Below are 23161 nucleotides of genomic sequence, written 5' to 3'. Positions count from 1 at the left end.
AAAGGCTTGCCATTGCCCTCGTTCTTGAATCGATAGCAAGTGCAATAGAAATATGATACCGTTTTCCAAGAGCCGATCTATTGGCTGATACATTTTAATATCGACAAAAAAATAACAGTAAAATAAGTCTAACTCTATATCAAAGTAAGGGTACAGGATTCAAAATTTACCGAAGGAATTAGCTGAAATGAGTTCTATGTACTGCCTCTATCGATGTTTAACTATGGATTGACTGACAGGTTTTGATCCTGCGGCTCCGAACACTTTTGGCCCCATCTGAATCACTTATCAATTGTCATGACTATTAGATGATGACAAAAATTTACTGTTGGCCCGGGAGTAAATTTTCGTCCAACCGCTTAGCCAATTCACCCCTGGACCCATAAATAAATAAAAATAAATTTTCTTTTTATACTCCGGGACGACCACACAGTTAGTGGAGTTTATTCACAAGATATAGAGAATACAAGAAACAGCACCATATTTTGCAGGCACTGGCTTGAACCCCGGCTACGTGTACTTATGCACCCTCTGACTTGACCACTCGGCTACGGCGATGAAACTATTTATTCAGTTAGTTTTTTTAAAAAAATGATAATTAAAATTTTTTTTTTTTTGATTTTGAGTTAAAAGAATGCGTATCTGAAATTTATTATATATTAAAAATAGGAATTTACATAAAAAAAACCAAATTTTCTGAAATAAAAACAAACATATATATATATATATATATATATTTGTTCATAAAAACATACATAGCTAATTTTTTGATTTTTGATAAATGTATGCATTTTACTTATTTAATTTATGAACACATTGCCAGTATTGATGCTACTGCAAGCTCGATTTGCAATCAGTCAAATAAAATAAAAACAATGCTTCTAGATAAGATATTTTATGTACTTCTGACTGTTAATAATTAAATAAGTCTTAGGGGATCTTAACCTTCCTTGCTCAATTTTTTAAAGAAACGGGCCCTTAGATCACTAGCGAAAAATCTTTACATCGTTCCCGACCATATGAATCTATTCTTTCCTTAGGTGTTTTTTTTTTTTTTACTACACAAGAACATGAATTTGATTTTCTTATGTCTTACTTAATTTTTTATTTCGTTTGCTTGTGTTCCTTGAATTCTCTTTGATTTCTCTAAAATTACACGAATAACATTTTAATACCACACAGTAAACCTGGCTCAGGTTTACTGTGTGGTATTAAAGGATTCAGGAACGCCATTCCGGTTCATCATACGTTTCGGTAATATGACACGCATTCTGTACACACTTCAACTGCAATCTTTTATGTTATCGTGAAGAATGTTCCCTTTCCTAAAAATTTTCATTTCGATTCCTGACAGTAACGCATCACCACTGCTAACAGAAAATTGATGTTACAAGTTTTGAAAATGAAAATGCTTGCGAAAAATGGGTTGGGCTTCCTATCCGCAGCCGCTTGGTATTTGAATAAATACTGTATCTTTGCTGCGCTATGCAACGTGGAGATAAATAAACGGATATTCTTTTATTTACATGTTAAACAGTTATGTTTATTTTTCTGTCATAGCAGTGCCGGACCAAGGTATTTTCGCGCCCCGGGTAGAAAGATTTTTCGGCGCCCCCTTTACTAAGTATATATATATGTTTTTTGATGATTTGTAAAATTTGGCGCCCCTGACAGAATGGTGCCCCGGACAAGAGCCCTGCTAGCCCGTGCCTTAATCCGGCACTGTGTCACAGTAGTTTATAATGGACGGTCAAGAACCTCTGTACCAGATAATTCATCAGGTTAGGATTGAAAATAAATGAATTGAATGCCAAGTATTACTTTTGAAAATGTTAATATATGCATTTCAGGATATTGCATAGTGTTTATGTAATATCCTGAAATGCATATATGGAGAAAGAGGATAAGACCAGTGGCCTTATCAAGGAGGTGTGGGGTGGGAGTCTTTCTCTCTCTATTCTTAACTATCCGTGTTGCATGTGCATTATATAAAATCTGATTTATTCAGGAATAAATTCAAGCTAAATTTGAATTTAATTTTCAATTACTATCAATCACACATATCATCATCGTTATATTATCACCCTCTCCAAGTGCATCAAAACAACTGTGCTGGTTAACATCAGGCACCAGTTATTATTTAATTTAATAACTTTATTTACTGTTATTATCGTGCCATCACGCAGTTTTTTTAAATTTTTTTATTAAGTTTTATCGTTAAGTAATAGAACTTTTTCAGTTATTTAAAAGCTATTTTTAATAGCTTTCAAATGTCTAAAATTTTTTTTTATTATTATTTTTTAATATTTAAAGCCCAAAATATTTTAATTTGAATTTTAAATATTAAAGTGATATATTTTGTAAAATGTTTTAATATGATGCTTGTAAGAATCATTTTCTTAATGGAACATCATGAAAAAGATCTGGATTCGACTCTCGTTGTCAGAACGTAGTGAGTCGGACAACTCGAAACAAGGCAGTAGAATTAATCGGTCTTGAGCAGAGGTGCAAGATTTTTTCATGGGGAAACTTAACCTTTTGTTTGTAAATTGCATAAATACGTGCAATTTACAAACAAAATACATTTTACTTTCTCACTTTGTGCAGAGGAATCGCTTACGTGCTGCAATAGAAATATTTCTTCAGTTTAAGATTGGGGAAAGGGTTCCATTTAGGAATGGCTCAATGCGAATTAAGAAGAATAAGTGCATCAGTATGATTTAGCTAATTTCCCATTTCGTGTCTCCATGGAGCCACCAAATGTAAACAGTTACCAAAATACTAAGTGACACATCACGATCTTGTACACTATTACAATGTAATATATCTTTTTATGCAACTTTGTAATTTTTCACCTTTGGACCCTCCCCTGAGCTCAGGACCTCAGGTGCTGTTGTGCCATCTGCACAATATCAAGTTATATAACAAGGGATCAAGTTATACAAATATAACTTGATCCCTTGTTATATGTGGTTATGTTCTACGGAAAAAGTAATGACTTCACACCATCATTGATAAATGGTTGCGCTCCTCATCGATTTTTATATAACTGATAAGACTGATTGATCGATTGATGAATATGACTGCTTTTTGCCTTTAAGCTACTTGACATTAAGATATTTAATTCTTCACGCTTGTCATGTCTTGAACTGTATCAACAAAAGCTGGCACTCGTTTTAAAATGCCAGTATTCCATGTGTCAGTTCTGTTTACAACGCCACCTTTCCCCTTGTTTCCGATGACCCGTTGCTCTAACACTTCTATCGTTCGGTTCCTTAGTCGATCGTCGGCGGGAACTGGAATGAGTTGGTCTGATAAGTTAGAACTTTTATTGCGGAATTTCGACATAAAAACTAGAATAGGTAAGTTTTATATAATCACAATGAATGCATAACTTGACCAATTGCCAAAATATTGTCAATCTCATAGGCGTCACGTAGGGACACCCGTGACGCCGTTGCAACGCTTGGAGTCTCCGACAGTGGTACACTCACTCTCCCTGAGGAGAGTGAGCGTAGTGATCGGTGTTTTCTTCATCGTTTCGTGGTTTGATTATATATGCAGTTATAGTGTGTGTACATGTATGTATATAATTTTATTTTCCCTTGTTATGGCTAGTTGATAATGTGCTTTTGAATAATCATTGTAGTATTTTTTCATTTAGTCTGCATCTAGAAATATTCTTTCAAGCACAATAGTTCAGCTGAAAGGAGGAGGGGGGGGGGATCATAAAAATAAACAGATAAATAAATACACTAATTTGAATTTTTTCCTGAAATTTTTGCTCCACTCCTGAATTTTTTCCGATTTCCGTATTCAAGGAGACATTTACAAAATGTAACTCCCTCGATTAATACTTAGCAAAAGTATAACGTTTACAGTTCCTTTTGATATATATTATTATTATTTTTTTCTCCCTGTAGTTGAAGGATTTTTAAGTTATAAAAATATAATTGTGTATAGAGCAATAGGTGGTTTTTGTGATGAGAGTGGGGAATAAAAAGCGGTAACCACTACTAAGTTTTAAATTAGTTCAGTAGTTAACTACTTTGATATAAAATGCACTTTAACAAAATAGTGTTCTTAGGCATGAATGGAATTTCCATTTCTGTTATCTTGAAAGCTAATTTAGCGTTTGAAAAAATTATAAAATCTTGGCATAATTCTTAAAATTATAATTCCGTAAAACCTCTTTAGGGGACACCATTGGGTCAAAAATAAGTGCCTACTATAGGGAGGTGTCTACTTTGCAGGGATCAGTGTAACCAGTTTAAATAATTCCGAAAAATTCACTGTAGCTGGTTTCTTAACCAGCATTTTTTAGTGATTATCATTGTACATATGTGTTTCAATTAATTTAACTTTTAGCAAACACAACTTTCAGTAAAAATTATATAAATGGCTTTGCATTTCAGTTCATTTTCATTATCAATAATTGGATCACTTAACTAATTTTGATCAATATTTAATGTTCTTGCTCACACAGAATTTTAAAAAAAAAATATATTTTTTTATTTATGAGGACACATCCCCTTTAATCAGTCAAAACCTTGTGATTTTAAGTTTCTAAATACAGCCCTGCCATAAACAGCAAGAAATTAAATTTCTTAAAAATCAGAATGCAGCCATTGTAACACCCAGGAAAATTTTGACCAGTATGCCAACAGAAAATCTGCATACATGAACAGACTTTGTATGCAGCTACTTTAATGACTGCCATTTTTCACTGTTGAGTGAAAATGGTATGTGATATCATGGGAAAATTGTCATTGTTCCTCAGTCAAAAAGCTGGACACTGCTGTTGCTAAAGCAGTTATGAAAGTAATGCCAAGTATTACAACACTTTTATTAAATATATAGGAATATTGAATGTACAGGGGGGGTCTACAAGCTTCCTTTACAAAACTAAAATGTTATTGTGTGAATAGGGTACATAATGTAAATCTGAAATGACTTCCAAGTGATGAGAGGATATCTTAACCAGTTGCAGTAGATGGTGACATAATTGCAAAACTGAAATCATAAAGCCAGCCATTAATTGAAATAATTAGAAGAATATACAAGAACAATACATTCTGTATAAAAATTGGTTCAAAAATATTAAGAAAATTTAAGACTTCCAAAGGACTACTTCGAGGATGCTGTTTGTCACCTATTTTGTTTAAGCTGTACCTGGAAGTTTTTCTAAGACCATGGTCACAGAAGTGCAGTTCAATGGGTGTTCTCCTTGGTCAAAATAAGTACCTTTACAATCTACTGTTTGCAGATGACCAAGTTATGGTAGCACAGGATGATGATGATGTAAACTACATGAGAAGAAAGTTACTAGAAGAATATAAAACATGGGGACTGACAGTTAATTTTAATGACAGAGTACATGAATCTAAGTGAGGAGGTTCTGGATTTAGATGGAATACAGGTGAAAACTGTTCAGCAATTTAAATACCTGGGTGCAATTATTCAGGCTGACGGATCATCTGCACAGGAAATTGAGAGAAGACTGGGTAAAGGTAGAAAGGTCATAGGGATGCTTAATTCTGTGCTATGGAATAAAAATATTATTAACAAAACTAAACATCAAATATATAATTCAATATTACATCAAATATATAATTCAATATTACTGAAAGACAAAAAAATAAACTACTGGCCGTTGAGATGGATTTTTGGTGAAGATCGGTGAGAGTGTCTAGGACTGAAAAAGTTAGAAATGACCTGATGAGGAATACAATGAATGTCCAAAAAACCATCATTAATAAAATAGAGGAGAAAAGATTGGAGTGGCTTGGCCATGTGAAGAGAATTGAGGATGACAGATTGCCCAGAGGAGCCATGGAATGGATGCCATGGAGTTCTAGGAAAAAGAGAGGAAGACCAAGAAGGACGTGGATAGAGGGTGCGAGAGCAGCCATGAATAGAAGAGGGCTGGAGATTGGGAAGATAGAAGAAAATGGAAAAAAAGAATAAAGGAATGACTTTTTGATGTTAGGTTGAGGAGAACCATTGTAATAATGGAATAAATCCTAAGAAGAAGAAGAAATCATGAAGAAGTTTCTGGGGAAAAAAACCTTGCTATCTACGCCTGAGACCGACTAAATCAGCCATAGAGTGAAAAAAGCTCATTAAAAGTTTCTCGCATCATTAATGGGATCCAAACCTGGGCCATTTCCATCCAGTGTTGGGGGGGGGGCGGTGATGATACCACTGTGCTATCCATGCAGACTCAATTTCATAAACGAGGTGTGTGGATATTCTGTATTTGTCAACTTTGATTTTGACATCTAACTACTGGCAAAATTAAAGCATTATAGCAAGATTAGCCACCTGTCACTGGCATCTCACAGATACCATGTGGAAGTGGGAGTTGTCTAGAAAAAAGGTAGATGCTTTTGCTCATCTAGCATCTATTAAGTGCTAAACAAAAATGTTAATGTGTCGTAATTCATGGTATATTGAAATGGAAACAGAAATTGCTGTATAATCAGTGAGATATTGTTGGGCATGGGAAGAATTGATTTCATTTACAAATTAAAAAAAAAAAAAACAGAAAAATTTTAAAAAAGTGGTGCTGTCACTTGTCAGTTTATAGCAACAGAAGTTTACCTGCCATTGATAACATGCTCAAAAACAAATAGTTGTCTAAGAGAATGCAAATTCTTAGATATTCATTATATATAGAACTGATTCAGTGTGGCTTTTTTTTTTTTTTTTTTTTTTGCTTTTGGTAAATGATAAACTGAAAAGTTCAAGAGGCCCAGCCACAGGCCTCTTGAACTTTTCAATCTAGATATAATACATTATATCTAGATAATAAAATCTAGATATAATGCATACCATGTAAATTATTTATAAATAAAACAAATAGTATTGCATTACATTTACCACACTCGTTACATTAATGATTTCTTATCATTTTGTACTTGAACTTCAATTTAATTTTGTTTTGTATTTTTTTATTTGTGATATTTTAAAATTATATGTGATTTTAGATATAATGCCTTCCATGTAAATTATTTATAAATAATAAAAAAAATTAAACGTATATATATATATATATATATTTTTTTTTTTTTTTCCGGATTGCGTGCTACTCCTTTTAAGTAAAATAAGGGTGCATGACCAAAAAAGTTTGGAGAGCGCTGCTCGAGGACCAAGGCCAGATTTATTGAAGTGCCATGGCATGGTGACTCCAGTGCCTCAAGGTCATGGTAGATGCCAGAAAACACAGTTGCTGCTGGTCCAGGGTAGCCCCCCCCTCCACTTATATTTTAGTTTTAATGACCTTATTTTTAGCATCTCTGAAAAATATATGTGCCAGAGCCTCAGACTATCTGGCCTTGTCTAGGACTAGAATAATAAGTTATTCTGGTGAAATATCCTATATGTTTGCTCATACCAAGGAAATGAGGAAAGACTGAAATTGTGTAAAAATACATGAAAATATTTATCTTGTAAATACCTTTGAGTATGAAGCAACTGCTACTGTGTTTTAAAGTTGGTTACTGTGGGTTGTAAAACTTGAAGATTAATTAAATATTAAAAGAAAAGAAAAGGTGTAAATAAATATATATATTTTGTTTAGAATGTCTTATTTTTTATATTTGCTTTGGAATTAGGATTTAAGTTAATATTAGTTCTTTGAAATTAATAAGGTTGTATTATAAGAATTAAATAAAAGGCAATTGGAGTAAAGAGTGCTGTACCCATTTGGGATGGTGTATGACTTTAGCCAAAGTGAAAATGTAGTTGTAAGGTGAAATAAAGTAAAATGCAGTTTAAGTAAATATTTCATGATATTAATTAAATAAAATACCCTAGCACAGAGAACTTGCACATGTGCATTGTTTATGGTGAACTAAGTGTTATTGACCCTTATCAATAACACTTAATTGTTGCTGTATTCTAGTGAGTGTATTGTATCCTTGTATAGTTATTCAAATCCACATTTGTTTTTTGTAACTTCACTATTTGAAGATTGTTTGGAAATTTAGTTTTTTTGGGCATATACACAGACTACAAGCTTAATTTGAAGATATGTTATTACTGTTATTACCAGAAACAGTGGCGCCTCTGTAGCCAGGTGGGAAGGAGCAGCAGTGCGTAGCAACGCTTCTTGATTAGACCGGGGTTCGAGCCCATCACCACCAAATACAGAGAATGCGGAAAGGTCAGGGAATGACCATCACATATCCCGGAGCAATATGGCCTTAGTTGCTAATGCTCCTAAAAACCAAATAACAAACAACAAACCAGAAACAGTACATGGACTGCAGGCAATATCTTTCACTGCTAAAGCAGGGGTCTATCATAACACTTAATGGAGTTCTCAGTTACAAAATTAAACATATTACTGAAAACAAATTTGACAAAAGATTTGTTTCTGGTAATACGTTTAATAGTTTTATATTAATGTTTAACAATTTATATATAAATGTATAATAATTTATATATAAATGTTTAATAATTTATATATAAATGTATATATGTTTAATAGTGAGGAATTGTGTACAATATTCATAAAGTTCTTATATTAGAACGTAGCAATGCCTTGTGGAAAAAAAACTAATTTTTCTTAAAATGGGTTATGCACCATGATGGGTTTAAAGCTGTTGGTATTTTGTGTATAGTTTATGGTTTAGGATAGAAGCCACTTGAGAAGAAGATTGCTGAATGAGCTGTTATGAAACTGCCAGAGTATTTTCTTAACAGCTTATTCCACAGCCATCTGTTTGCAAAGTGTATAAAAAATACTGCACCCATATAAGATCCACATGGTATAGCAGATACCACCTGACGATTTCTACTACTTTACTCTCCATTCCTGACTAGAATGGAGGTCACTGATTACCACTTTGCTCTCCAGTTCCTGGCTAGAGTGGAGGTTATTAATATGGGACCTTGAAACATTCTGCTGAATGTATTTTAAGAATAAAAAGGAGGTTTTCTTTTTTTTTTTATTGGAATAGTCTTAGGTTCCAGCGTGTTAACAACTGGAAATGGCTGTGCATTAAGCTCTATCTGGCAACTTCTGTTCAAAAAAAAATTAAATATATAAGTAGAACTATTGTTACTATCTTTATTATTATTTATGTAGTGTACATCACCAATCAAAGAAAGCTATGTGGTTAATTGTGGGTGCTCATAATATTTCCCACTTTTTTTTAGCTCCTTTTTGTGCCAAAATTGTTTTGTTTATAAACCATGATTCATAGTCTTTTAATAAACAAAATAAAATTTTTCTTTTGTTTATTAAAAGTTCAGGAAATCTTCATTGAACTTCCATGCAACTGTATATGCATAAGTGCCATTTTGTTAAAAAAAGGGGCAGGGGATTAAATCAAATATAATTGACTTAGGCATTTTTCATATAGAAATGCTGTCTATTAAAGTGTATCCAATTTATAATGCATGTGAAAAACAATTAATTTTCTTAGTTGTTAACATAGTGCATTTCATTAACTATTCATTAATTAGACATAAATAAAAATAAAAACAATTAGTGGTGAAGGCATTTATATGAGAATGGTCTAAGGTTTGCCTAAATTTTTGGGTGACTGGAAAGGCACCGTTGTTAGCATATGTTGTAAACTTATGATGTAACCACAATTGAATTTTTATCTATTTGAAATTCTGGCTTCCCGATTAGCATTAGCATTAGTAGAGGTATATGATGCAAGAAAGCAAGCTTATGCAGCATCAGCCAAAAAAAAAAAAAAAAACAACCTCCCATTTCACCCCTCCATTCGTTCCAAGTACCAGTCCAGCTCAGCCTTAAATTTATTTAGGCTATCAACTTCCACAACAAAGGAATGGAAGTCCCTTCCACCAACCAATTACCTGCTGGCTAAAGGCAAACTTCCACACATCTATCCTACATCTGTCTTTCCTCAATTTGAATTTATGCCCTCTCAAATGATTATTCTGAGCAAGAGGAAGAATTCCATCAGCATTGAGCATGCTCAAACCATTCAAGGCTTTATACACCTCAATCAGATCACCTCGCAGGTGCCTAGTCTCCAGCCACTGCAATTTGCAGAACATAAGCCTCTCTTGGTAAGAGGATCCCTTCATTCCGTTCACTAACCTTGTTGCCCTTCTCTGTACTCGTTCCAACAGCTCTATATCCTTCTTAAAATGAGGCCTCCAGACCTGTATACAGTACTCAAGGTGTGGCCTGACCATTGCCTTATATAAGTGGATAATCACCTACTTATCCCTGCTAGAAAAATTCCTGTATATCATTGACAAGACACCATGAGCTACTCTTTCAGACCGTCTGTACTGCTCAGAAAAGTTCATATCTGCCTGCACAATTACCCTCAGGTCCTTTTCGTTCTCTACCACTGTCAGTGTAGTACCACAGAGTTGATATGTCACTCTGGGGTTACTGCTTCCCATATGTAGTACTTTACATTTGTCAATGGTAAACTTCATTTTCCACCTCTCAGCCCATCTGCTCAACTTTTCTAGATCCTTTTGCAGCAGCGTACTGTGATTAGTGTCCTTAACAACCCTGCCAACCTTCATTTTGTCTGCAAACTTGGACATTAAGCTTGATATACCATCATCAGTATCATTTATAAATACAGAAAACAACAATGGACCCAATACTGAACCCTGAGGGTCTCCACTAATAACATTAGTCCACAATGAGCAGTGTCCATTGATTACCACACTCTCTGTCTTCTACCCCTCAACCATCCCTTTATCCATAACAGTAATTTGCTTCCAATGCCACACTGCTCCAATTTGTGCAGCAGTCTTCCATGTGCAACAGTATCAAAAGCCTTTCTAAAATCCAAATATATAATATCAAAGTTATTCCCTGCATCGCACTCACGCTGCTTCTGATAAGAAGCATTACCCCACCTCCCCTTCTATCTACCCTATCCTTCCTAAATTTATTGACGATACTTCTAACATTACTATATAAACAATTAAGACTTACTGTTCTTGTATATTTAACAACCCTAACACAACCCTTGAAGTTTTTTAGGCTCTCCTCCCTGGCATTAGCTACCCGCTCACTTGAAACATTTCGGTCCCCAGAACATCTAGATAATATGTCCAGTTGGGATAACAGATAAGAATTCTTGAGGTATGTGCAAGAGTTACTTTGACCAAAATTATCAGATATTATCACTTGTTAATTTATATGTATCCCCTGCATTTTTCTTCTCTGCCATAATCCTGGGGGCTCACATCTGGTGAGTATGGGCTTGGCCCACCCAGGGGTCCTGAGCTGGATATCATCATTCTTCTCTTTCTTGGTGATTCCCTTCTACTTTTGACTCTCTCTCTCTCTCTCTCTCAGGAGTTTTTTTTTTTTTTCTGGTGCAACATAAGCCTCGGCTTCCTTGCACCATATGGCTATTAATAATAATAATAATATGTCTCATTAGTTCATCTGACATCCATTTAGGCCTAAACCTTGAACAATATTTCTTACTTGGTATGTAAAGCCTAGTAGCTTCCAAGATAAGTTCTTTGAATGCTTTCCATTTTGGATTTGCAGTTGGTAATATCATCAGTTGGTCCCACTATATAGAATTTAAATACTATCTCAGACCATCGTAGTCACCTTTACGAAAGCAAAATCCCTTCCCTTTACCCCTGATGGTAGTTACCTCTTTGAGTAAATCCCACTTCAGCACACTGATCACTGCCACCTAGCTGCAGATTCTTAATGCACGAGGAATGACTACTGATATTCAGATCAAGAGTATTACTTCCTCTAGTTGACCCTGAACATGCTGATGTAGAAGACAATCATCCAATAAATCCCCAAAAGCCTTGCTAGTGTGTGAGTGACCAACCCACAAATTCCAGTCAATATCTAGGAAATTAAAATCCCCCATTATAAGACAATCTGATTTACTGGCCCACTCTATTTCCCTGTACAGTTTCTTATTATACTCATCAGAGTCATTAGGCCTGTAGCACACTCCTACTCTCAATTTTGATCTCCCAATGCTTATGTCACACCAAACTGACTCGACACTGCACTGTCCAGCAATGTCGACTGGCTTCACTTCCTTGGATTTTATGTGTTTCATAACTAATAACATAACCCCCTCCTCCCTTTCTATCCTGACTATCATTTCTGTACACATTGTACTCCCCAAATTCCAGTTCTGCATTCCTTATACCTGTGTGACACCACGTCTCTGATATCGCAACAATATCTGCCTTTGATGTTTTGAGCAATAACTCAAATTCATCAAATTTATTTACCAAACTCCTAGCATTAGTGTACATGCAAGTATATATGCACCTGTTCCTATTCTTAGCTACCCTAACACAACCCACGTGTTTACTTGTACAGCAATGACTCCCAGCAGTCTCTGAAATATCCTGCATCTTGTTTTCCAGTCTTCTGCTCTTTCCAATAGAAGCAGTGCAAGAATCACTTTCACCTCTGCCAGTGGCTACTGTTAATCTATTAGTCCCTGTATTCCCTCCCCCAAGCTAGCAGTTTTCTGACCCACCTAACACTGCCTCGATAGCATCAGAAAATATTCTTGCACCCTTTCTATTTAAGTGTATCCCATCCCTGTAGAAGCAGTCTCTCCTTTTAACAAGTACAGACCAGGCTGAAAAAATTCTACCCCTTGAGCCTTGCACAATCTTTCCAGGGCCGAATTGATCAACAAGGCTCTCATCATATACTCCCTCCCATCATGTCTGGGCAGAATTACAGACACTTTCAAATTCAACCCTAATTCACGGCTTTTTTTTCAAGAGTGACCTGTACTTGTTAAGTAATTCTGCCGGTCTCCTACTCTTAATATCATTAGTGCTAATGTGTATAACGATATCACCTTTGGTGCCCTTAAAAGATGATATCTGCTCTACAACGTCATCAACCTTTGCCCCTTGCAGACATACCTCGGTCCTGTTCCACCTATCGTTTTTACAAAGCATGTTCCCCATTTCCCTGACAATAGAGTCACCAACAACTACTAGTTCCTGTGGGACCAGCGACAAGGCTCCATGACCTGCCCTGGTAGCCCCTCTGCATTGTTCAGCAAACGTTATATTTGACTGCACAATTACCCCCAAGTCTTTTTCACTTTCCACTTCCCTGAGTGTAGTACCACATAGTTGGCATGTTTCTCTTTGGTTATTGCTACCTATATGCAGTACCTTGCATTTGTCAATGTTAAACTTCAGTTGCCCCTTTTCAGCCCATTTGCCAAACTTATCTAGATCCAGTTGAAGTAGCATATTGTCTTTACTGTCATTAACAACTCTGCCAACCTTTGTATCATCTGCAAACTTGGACATTAAACCTGATATACATTCATCAATATCATTGATAAATATACAAAACAACAGTGGGCCCAACACCGAACCCTGGGGAACTCCACTAATAACATAAGTCCACAAAGAGCAGTGTCCATTGATTACCACTCTCTGTCATCTCCCACTCAACCATCTGTTTATCCATTATAGCAACTTGCCATTAATGCCATACCTCTCCAATTTGTACAGCAGTCTTTCATTTGCAACAGTATCAAAAGCTTTCCTGAAATCGAACTATATGATATAAAAATTATTTTTGGCATTCAGTTCCTTTGTGACCACATCATAGTATCCAATCAGATTGGTCAGACAAGACCTCCCTTTAACAAACCCGTGCTGTGTCTTAAGTATTACTGCAGACTTGTCTAGATGATCCTGCAATGCCTTTTTAACCAGTGATCCATTATTTTCCCCGGAACACAAGTTAAACTAACAGATCTATAGTTACCTGTGTCACCTTTGTGAATTGGTAATGCATTTGCACACCTCCTTTGAATGGATTTAGTAAGCTCAATGCTAATGGAATTTCTCCTTTTGCTCAGACTTCACACATGAGTAGATGGGGGAGCATAAATTCAAACGAAGAAGGATGGGTTATAGGATATATGTGTAGAAGTTTGCCTTTAGCCAGCAGGTTGTAGATTGCTGGAATGAATTTTTGTCTGGTGTTGTAGAAGTGAATAGTTTGAATAAATTTAAGGAAGAACTAAACAAACTATTAGAGAGTATAGGCAGTTGATATTGGAAGCGTTTTTTTTTTTGGCTGATGCTGTATAAGCTTGCTTTTCTGCATTGTTTGTCACTATTAATACTAATACTATGATATCTGCTTTCATAGGTTCCTATGCCTTTTCTTGTGGATTGCCAGGTGGATCATTTCATAGCAGCTTTCTGTAATACTGTGCATTAATTGTCAAGCCTTGTAGCAAAAAGTCAACATGGTTTACTTCTGTATCCCAAAATATGCTGGCCAAGGCCTGAATGCTGATGGTTATGTTTTGAATTTTTTGAATTGTGGAGAGTTTCTTATTAGTATTAATCAGGATAAATGATGTTTATTATATATAAATGTTTAATTCCTTTGATGGCATAAACACGTTGATCAGATCTTATAAGATGCTCATCATGTGAACAACCCTTAGCAGTCTAACCAGTCTGGTTGCTCTTCTTTGGATCCTCTCTAGAATTTCTCTGTCCTTTTAAAAGCTAGATCCCCAAACCTGAATATAGCATTCCAAATGTGGTCTCACCATTGTTTTACAAAGAGGGTTGTCCTTCTACCTGCTGCTTGTATTAGATCCAACCATTCTGTCACGTTCCATTTTGGCATTCTCCTTTTGTGATATTTTACCACTGGAACAAATATGCTTGTGGCTTTTATGATAATTCTTTTAAACATTTCCCACAGGGCATTTATAACTAGTGATTTGTAATTGCCATTCTAGTAGCAGGGCCTAAGAAGTCCTTCATCTCACTCTAGTCTCCTGTCTTAAAATTGAAGATCTCTTCTTTGACATTGATTATTGAAATTTCTTTGGACACTGCCTATTTTATGATATTGTGGTTGCTATCCACCAATGAGTCCTTCAGTATTATATCTTTGATAATACATGGATCCTTAGTGAGAATTAAGTCAAAAATATTTGTGTCCCTGGAACAATGTTACTTTGTTCAGCACATGTTGATATAAGTAAAAGTTCCAGCAACAATGAAATATATCATATTTCAGTAGCAATATTATATTTCAGCAACAATTACATTGTTATATTTCAGTAGCAATGAGATATTTCAACTCATTTAAATAAGTAACAGTGTTCCAAGTGATAACAAAAAACCTGTCCGATTATTGTTTACTGACCTGGTGTATTGTTTAACCACAAATTTCAATCAGTAAGAGTTAAAGTTGCCCATAATGAGGCATTCATCTGTGTTTGCCCATTCAAGTTGCCTAGAGAGATTTTTATCATATTCCCCATACTCATTAGGCCTATAGTATTCCCTGACTAGCAACTTTTCAATGTTATTATTAACTATTACATTATTAACTAGATAACCTAGATAATAACTAGATAATTATTAACTAGATAGTTTGCCTTTAGCCAGTGGGTAGTTGATTGGTGGAACAGGCTTCCATCTTTTGTTGTGGAAGCTAATAGCCTAAATAAATTTAAGGCTGAGCTGGACAGGCATTTGTTCCAGGTGAAATGGGAGGGGTTTTTTTTTTGGCTGATGCTGCATAAGCTTGCTTTCTTGCATCATATGCCTCTACTAATGCTAACATACACAAAACTGATTCTGCTTCTACCTCTTCTTGATCAAACTCTTGTAACAATCTGATTGCTTTCAACTTACTTCTCATAAGAAGCATAATCCCTCATTCCCCTCCCTTGGCCCTCATGATCACATCAGAATAAAAATTCCATCAGTCATCATAATCATCAGTCTCAGGATTGCATATTTTTTTGAGTTAGTGTTACAATTCAGCTTTAAAAGACTTGATCATCAGTTCAACCTCATTAATTTTCTTGTTCTGAACCATTTTGACTCACTAGTGAAGTGGTGCACCCATTGTCTCTTCACAAGTTAATATTCGTTACAGGAATGTAATGGATACTAACTTGTGATATCCATTACATTCCTGTAATATAATGTGCTGTGGACACATTCCTGCATGCTATCTGTTTGAATGTTGACATCTTTGGCATTAATTTTGTTCACACTTCTTTGAACAACGTTCTAATAAGTGTTTACACATGATTTGGATTAGTGATGGGTGTAATCAGAAGTCATTATTTAAATAATTGATTGTGGCATTTTCCTAATCAATTATATGTAAATGAGGCAAATGCCCATTTGCACATAATTTTTACATATTACATATCATTTACATTTACATGAAAATGAAGAAGGAAAAAAAAAAAAGGACAAGAACTACAGCGGAGAGAGTTCCTATGTTATAGCTGAAGTGCTGTTGCCATTCATGCAGAATTTCTATTTGGTCGCCATTGTTGTCAGTTTCTTAATAAACTAATTTGCATATAATTTATTATAAAATTATAGTATATTGTGTTGTAGATTTCATAATCAACTAATTTGCATGTAATTGATTATTTAAATTATTAATCATTCAGTTATGCCCATTACTAGTTGGATGCAATATCACATTCATTGTGACATTCCTGTTTTCCTGCATCAGTTCTGTGCCCAAACAAATGTTCATGATGGTGACAGCAGTCAATTAAAAGTCTCTGAAGCCTTCTGAAAGCATATTGTACCAGCTGTACATCCTCATACAAGATGGTCTCTTTATGAAACTGTGAAAATGATCTGCACTTGAGTTTCTACAGGTTTATTGTTCTCTTTAGCCAGAAACTTAATAATACATAGCTGTTCCATACTTGGAGTGACAGAGAGTTGGATGCAGTTTTTATGTGTTATTATTCAATAAAAAAGTCAGTTATGCTTGTTTAAAACTGATAGTAGCCTGTTGATTAGGTTGAGTTTAGCTATATTAGTAGGGGTATTATGTGGAAGAGTTTCTGGCATCCGGTTGGCTTTAAGGGACATATAAGTTAAGCATCTGAAGTAGATTATGTATATTGTATTGTGCAGATAAGATTTTCATATAGAGCCTTCTCATATCAAATGGTTTAATTTTGAAGTTGGCACATGGATTTCTAATGGATTTGAATGCAAAAGTGAAGATGTCTATCAGATAACTGACAAAGGGTGACACAAATAATTATAGACCTGTTAGTTTAACTTCTGTTCTGGGGAAAATAATGGAATCACTGGTTAAAGAAGTGAGACAGGATCACCTAGACAAGACAGCAGTAATAGCTCAGACACAGAATGGGTTTGATAAGGGGAAGTCTTGTCTGACCAATTTGATTGGATACTATGATGTTGGTCACAAAAAAAATAGTTGATTGCTGGAACAGACTTCCATTTGTTGTTGTGGAAGTTGATAGCTTAAATAAATTTAAAACTGAACTAGACAAACATTTGGAGTGACTGGATGGGTGAAATGGGAAAGTAGTTTTTTTTTGCTGATGCTGTATAAGCTTTCTTTCTCGCATCGTAAGCCTCAACTAATGCTAATGCTAAGTTATGTGGGACTGCTTCAGTTTTATTGACTTGGATTGTATGCTGTGTGTTTCAGATAGGTAAATCATAGTTGAGATGTGACAGTACTGTGACTTTTACAGCAATACCAGTACCTAGTCTTTCAGTATGTATTAAATGTTTGTTTTGATGAAGCCCACATATTTGTAGGGTAGGCTGATGGTGAGAAATGTATCAATGAGACTTGCAGTTTAGAACAAAAGTGTCAGTCAGAAATTCCAGCTGGCTGCACTAACAGCTCTTGTGAGCTCTACAGCAAGGAGGTGCAACAATGTCTCTTGGGAAGCTCTTGGGCTGGGTTGGTGTGCACAGTGCATTCTGGTGAGACATTACTGAAATAAATATTTTTATGTAATCCCCCCACCTGAAATTTGTGTTCTGTAGACCACCAACATTTATGAAGGTTTGTATAATTTATGAAGTTTATTTAACTTTTCTATTAGTATATCTTTAAGTATCACCATTTACCATTATTTTCATATAGATTTAATAGTGTTAAATCCATGTGAAAATAATCCTGTAAAAGATAACAACTTGTGAGGTAGCACATGGCCAACAAGTTTGCCATGCCCGATTTACTCGGTATTGCGCACACACACACGCACACACACACGCACACACACACACACACACACACACACACACACACACACACACACACACACACACACACACACACACACACACACACACACACACACACACACACACACACACAATTTCAACAAAATAACATGGTTGGACTACCAGTTTGACATGCCAGTGTTAGAGTAAATGATAACCTACTTTATTTATACAAGGAGTATTCATTAAATAGTGGCAAGAATGCATAAAATAACAAAAAAATATAATTTCCATGGCTATATATTTAATCAATAATATTGTTTGTCGCTTTCAAAATAATAACCATTAACTACAACACATCTTTTTCACTGTTTTCTATATGTGAGGAACATTTCACTTATGATTTAAATTTTACAGTTTGTGTCATTTATTTTATCTGTGGGTGTACTGTGAAAATATAACTATGATGAGCTGCATTTTATGTTTGAAATGCTTTCCATTCTGGAATGGAAATGTACTTTTTCATTCTGTACTTCCTTTTGATGGAAGTCTTTGCCATGCCACACTGTACTTGCCTTTTTGTTTCAGGATTATAAGTAGAATTTCATTTCCGGTGATAAACTTCCGAATAAAGTTCTTGTTTAATTAATGTTGCTCAAGAAAATCCTCACAATTCTTAGCATCTCACTATCAGAGGATTTTCAATATATTTTGGAATTTTCCCAAATATTTTGTCAAATTGCGAATTGCCTTTATTTATTGATAATTCTTGGATTATTGTTCTGACACTGAGTCTCATTTCAGTTTTGATCATTTCACTTACCTTTTCAGTTATTTCTGCATTTTATATAAGCTAAAATGATAAGCCTAGATAAGCTTGCCTTGATAAGCTAATTTTAATATTTTGTAAATTTCACTTGCCGATTTGTGTAATAAAAAACGAAATCTAACTTTATGTCATTGCTCTGTTTTTCTCTCAGTTGACCTTTCTGCCATGCTTCTTCTTTATATCTAAAAAAAACAAACATAACCTTTTAGTATTAAATACTTATTTTATTTTTGATATCAAATTAAAGCTTATGCTTTGTTCTATTTAACGTTAAGTATTTGGTCAAAAATTATTTTATTTTCTCTTTACAGGGTCATTGCCACTATTTAATGTACACACCTTGTATAATTGTTGTGAATAAGTGCTCTTCCAGTAAAGCAGGTGGGCCCTTTTTTTGGTTCTGGTGCTATGGTGGAGAAGAAAGTGATTGAGGAGCACTTGGTAGTGGTGGAGTTGTTGAAAGTGTGCTGGAGATTATCAGAGTCCCTTGTTATATGTGTTTAATGTTTACATTGTCAAACATTACCATTTGTATATTGTTTCCTGTACCTTGAGAGCCAAGTGATTAAATGAAAACATTGAAGACAAGTGGTCATAGGAAAGGAACCCTAGGAACATCACTGCTGGGGGGGTGAAAGAAGATTAGCTGTTACATGGTGATTCCTGAGGGAAAGGTAGATTTTTATCCAATTTAGTAGAGGATTCTGGATTCCACAGTTAATAGTGTACTGATTAAGATATTCTGTAGTACTTGGTCAAATGCTTTTGCAATATCTGTGAAGATTGCATCATCTTATAGGCCTTTAGGTTTGTAACATATTGCCTGTACTGAACCAGGTTTGTAACTACAGCTTTTTCCCTTATGAAACTCATATTGTTTTTCTGCTAAAAAAAAGAGCCTGTTATACTGTAGTTGGCAAGTCTCCTATGAATTATGGTATCAGAAATCATTATAGGGATTTGTAGACTTGTAATTGTTGGTAGATATGAAAGGGGTTCTTTAGTAACTGCGACCAAATAGGATGGTAAAATAGCTTTATTTACAATAATATAAAATAAAAATAAAATATGCTATACAGTATACACTGACAATGTTAAAATACAGATATAAAATGTAAGTTAAGTGCAAAAAATATATTACACATGCGCATGCACACACATGTGCCCTAATAGCTTTTGAAGGGACAAGCCATTTCTGTCAACTGAAATATTAAAGTGTAGCTTCTTATAATATTAAGGCTGTAGTTGCTATTGGGATATGAAGGGGGTCATGTTATTTCTGGTAAATAAATGAATTATCTGTTTACACTCCAAGATGATCGCATGGTCAGAGTAGTTAGTAAGGTGTTAGTAGGTTGGTAAGCTGTGGGATAGACGTGTTGGAGTTCCTTTCGGCTCTCTTCATATTCATAAGCATTAAGCATATTATAAGGAGCTGAACTGTTTTGAGATAGTTTGTTTGATAAGGCTGGCATGTAGCCTTTAGAAGCTATCAGTGCATATATACAAATTTATATATATATATATATATATATATATTGTTATTCTTTTTGTATTATCATTCTATTGTGGTTTATTCCGTCTTTGTTCATTTTCTTAATTACAGGTATTTTCTACACATAGGTATTATAGTTAATACATTACTGGTCTTTAAGCTAGCCTAATCTCGGTTATCTTAATTAACAGCTACTGGGACAACAGAAAAAGCTAGAGATAGAAATAAATTAAGTAAAACTACTATAAAAGCATATTAAAAATAAAATACAACATGAATTATCATATTACAAAAGAATAATATATATATATATATATATATATATATATATATATACAGGGTGCAGGAAAACTCTACCGACAAACTTGAACAGGTGATAGAGGGTACCAAACAAAACATTTTTTGTCAAGTAAACAGGTCGTTATTAGGGCTTGCATAAAACCGACAAATTTCAAACTGAGTTTAACCGAAGTTTACTTTTAAAACCGATTTTCTCAGGCTTAGGGAAAATAATTAAAAGCTTATAACACAGGTATTTATTTTATCTTGGGTAGATTGTACAAATCGTAATCAAATCTTTTAAACAGTCTATCACCTCTTGTAGTAAAAAAAATTTTAAAAATTAAAACGCTCCAAAAAAGTAACCAGCTTGAGATTATACAAAATTACAAATTGTATTCAAATCCTTTGAATAAAAACTATCTTCTTGTATAGTAAACAAAAAAATAATAAGTCCTATAATAATAATAATAATAAATAAATAAATAAAAATAATGTGAAAAAAAAACAGCTTGGGGAAATTACTTAACTATTTATTGCTCAGTTTTTTTCTGAAAATGATCCTTTAAAAAACAAAGTATATTAAGCATTTTTCCTGATAGACTTGACCTTATTTTTGTTTTAAAGAGACCAGTGATCGAAAACACTCTCTCAGATTGGACACTTGTTGATTTAATGGTCAGCAGTGCTCTATAAACTTTCTCCAGCTTTTCACTTCTATTGCTAGTTGCCTCCAAAATTTTAAATTCTTTGCTGATTTCCAGTTCACTCGGATATTTTGAAGGCTCTTCAGTTAATCTCTTTATTACACTATCATACTCTCGCATGAGTGTATCTCCAACATCGGAACTAGACGAGTCTTTGTTTCCTTCTAAAAGAACAATTCGTTTATTTTCAGTTTCTTCATTCAACGCTAAGACTCCTTCGGAATGTTTTGCAAATAATCTCTGATAAATCTCTTCAGCATGCTTTTTCAAAACTTGCTTACTTGGAAAATCAAAAGTTCTTGAACCTGAATCTTCTTTCCTAAACTTTTTGGGGTTGTGTAGATAGCTCAGCAAAGCCACAGTTTGGCAATTTCGTCTTGCATTGTAACTTTGCAAAAGGCTTTGGTGAAACTTTAAAGTAAATGGGTTTTCTGCTGTATCAAGCTTAGCAAGCAGAAATCCTATTGAAGACTCTTCTTTAAGTAAGTCTGTATCTTCTGAGGTTATAGTCTTCAGAATCATTTCAACTGGTCGCAAAGTTTCACGTAGCAATTCAAGTGTTTTCCAGTCATTGTCAGACACAGCTTCAGTTGACAGTATGCACATAGAGCATTTGGAATGCAATTTTTCAATTTCAAAAATCTCTCAATCATAGAATGTGTTATCCCATCTAGTCTTGCAATCTAATATAAGTTTATATTCTTTCCCATTAAATTTTGCTCTAACAAAATTTTGTAATATGTCATTTTTGGTAGGCGATTTTCGAAAAAGCTTGCAAATTTTTCTGACTTTGTTAATAGTTTGTGCAATATTGGCCATTGGATTGAAGAAATAAATGAGCTCATTGGTAAAGTCGGTTTGATAAAGCATGCCTTGCTGGCTTTCTTCAACTTCTTCATCACCACTACTTTCCTCATTATTTTCATTGTCTTTGGGAGACTCAGAGACTGTGGCACCATAATTGATTGCTTTTTCATAAAGTACATCTATAACTGACAGATGTATACAATGGGCTATACATTGTTGATGATTAGGCGTAATTTGCTTGCTGAACTTAATCATTATTGCTGCTCCATCGGTGGTGCAGGCAACAATATCCTCATCCAAGTTCAAACTAAATTCCTTCAAGTGTCCATTCACAATTTGCTTAGTTCTTCTGCTATCAAGTGAACCATTAATCTCAATAAGACCTAACGACCAATGATTGTCTTTTGAATGCACATTTATATTCATATACCTTTTATTTTGTATATTCGTCTAGAGTCATTGAATACCGTACACCCAAAACCAATGAATTTTTTAAATGCTGACTGAGTTCTTTCTTAGTTTTATAATAATTCAGAACCATATTTTTAATTCCATTCACTGAGGCTGGTGGTAATTTGTCGTATTTATTTCTCTGAAGGGTGAAGGCTTGATTGTACATGTATAAACTCACTCTTGGCAATTGAATTAAAAGAAAATCCATCTAAAGCAGCTAATTTTGAAATCTCTTCTTCCATAGATTTTTTAACGATAAAGTTTTCTAATGTTCTTACCATTTTTATGGGAGGTTCACTATTATCTTGTTTAATGTCAATCTGATGCATTTTCTTCAAATGCAACATCAAAGATGATGTAGATCCTCCAGACGACTTCATTATCTTCTGACATTTGGAACATTGTGCTTCATCTTTGCTTTTTCGAGCAAAATAATTCCATACATTTGATTTCATCTTAGACATATTAAGAGTAATAAATATTAATTAGTAGGAATTTATATCACCGACAGTTTTAAAGAAAAATATTAAAGATAACAAAGGCACAATACTATGTGTCACTCCCGCAAGCACTGAATGAAGAGTCTAAATGAGGCAA

General features: G+C 34.5%; 1 protein-coding gene across 1 annotated transcript in view; it reads left to right on the top strand.

Annotated features, from left to right (window-relative positions):
• Positions 1–3238: 3238 nt before the first annotated feature.
• The window catches only part of LOC150079578 (uncharacterized), a 207222-nt gene continuing 187299 nt past the window's right edge, over positions 3239–23161 (top strand). Inside the window, exon 1 of the mRNA XM_090383123.1 lies at positions 3239–3362. Within this exon, the coding sequence (XP_090239249.1) occupies positions 3239–3362 (124 nt within the window). The remainder of the gene's footprint in view (positions 3363–23161) is intronic.

The sequence above is a fragment of the Mastigoproctus giganteus genome, chromosome 10 (assembly GCF_048544385.1).
Source record: "Mastigoproctus giganteus isolate SK-2022 chromosome 10, ASM4854438v1, whole genome shotgun sequence".
Lineage (NCBI taxonomy): Eukaryota > Metazoa > Arthropoda > Arachnida > Uropygi > Thelyphonidae > Mastigoproctus > Mastigoproctus giganteus.
This window is presented reverse-complemented; position numbering and strand designations above follow the sequence as displayed.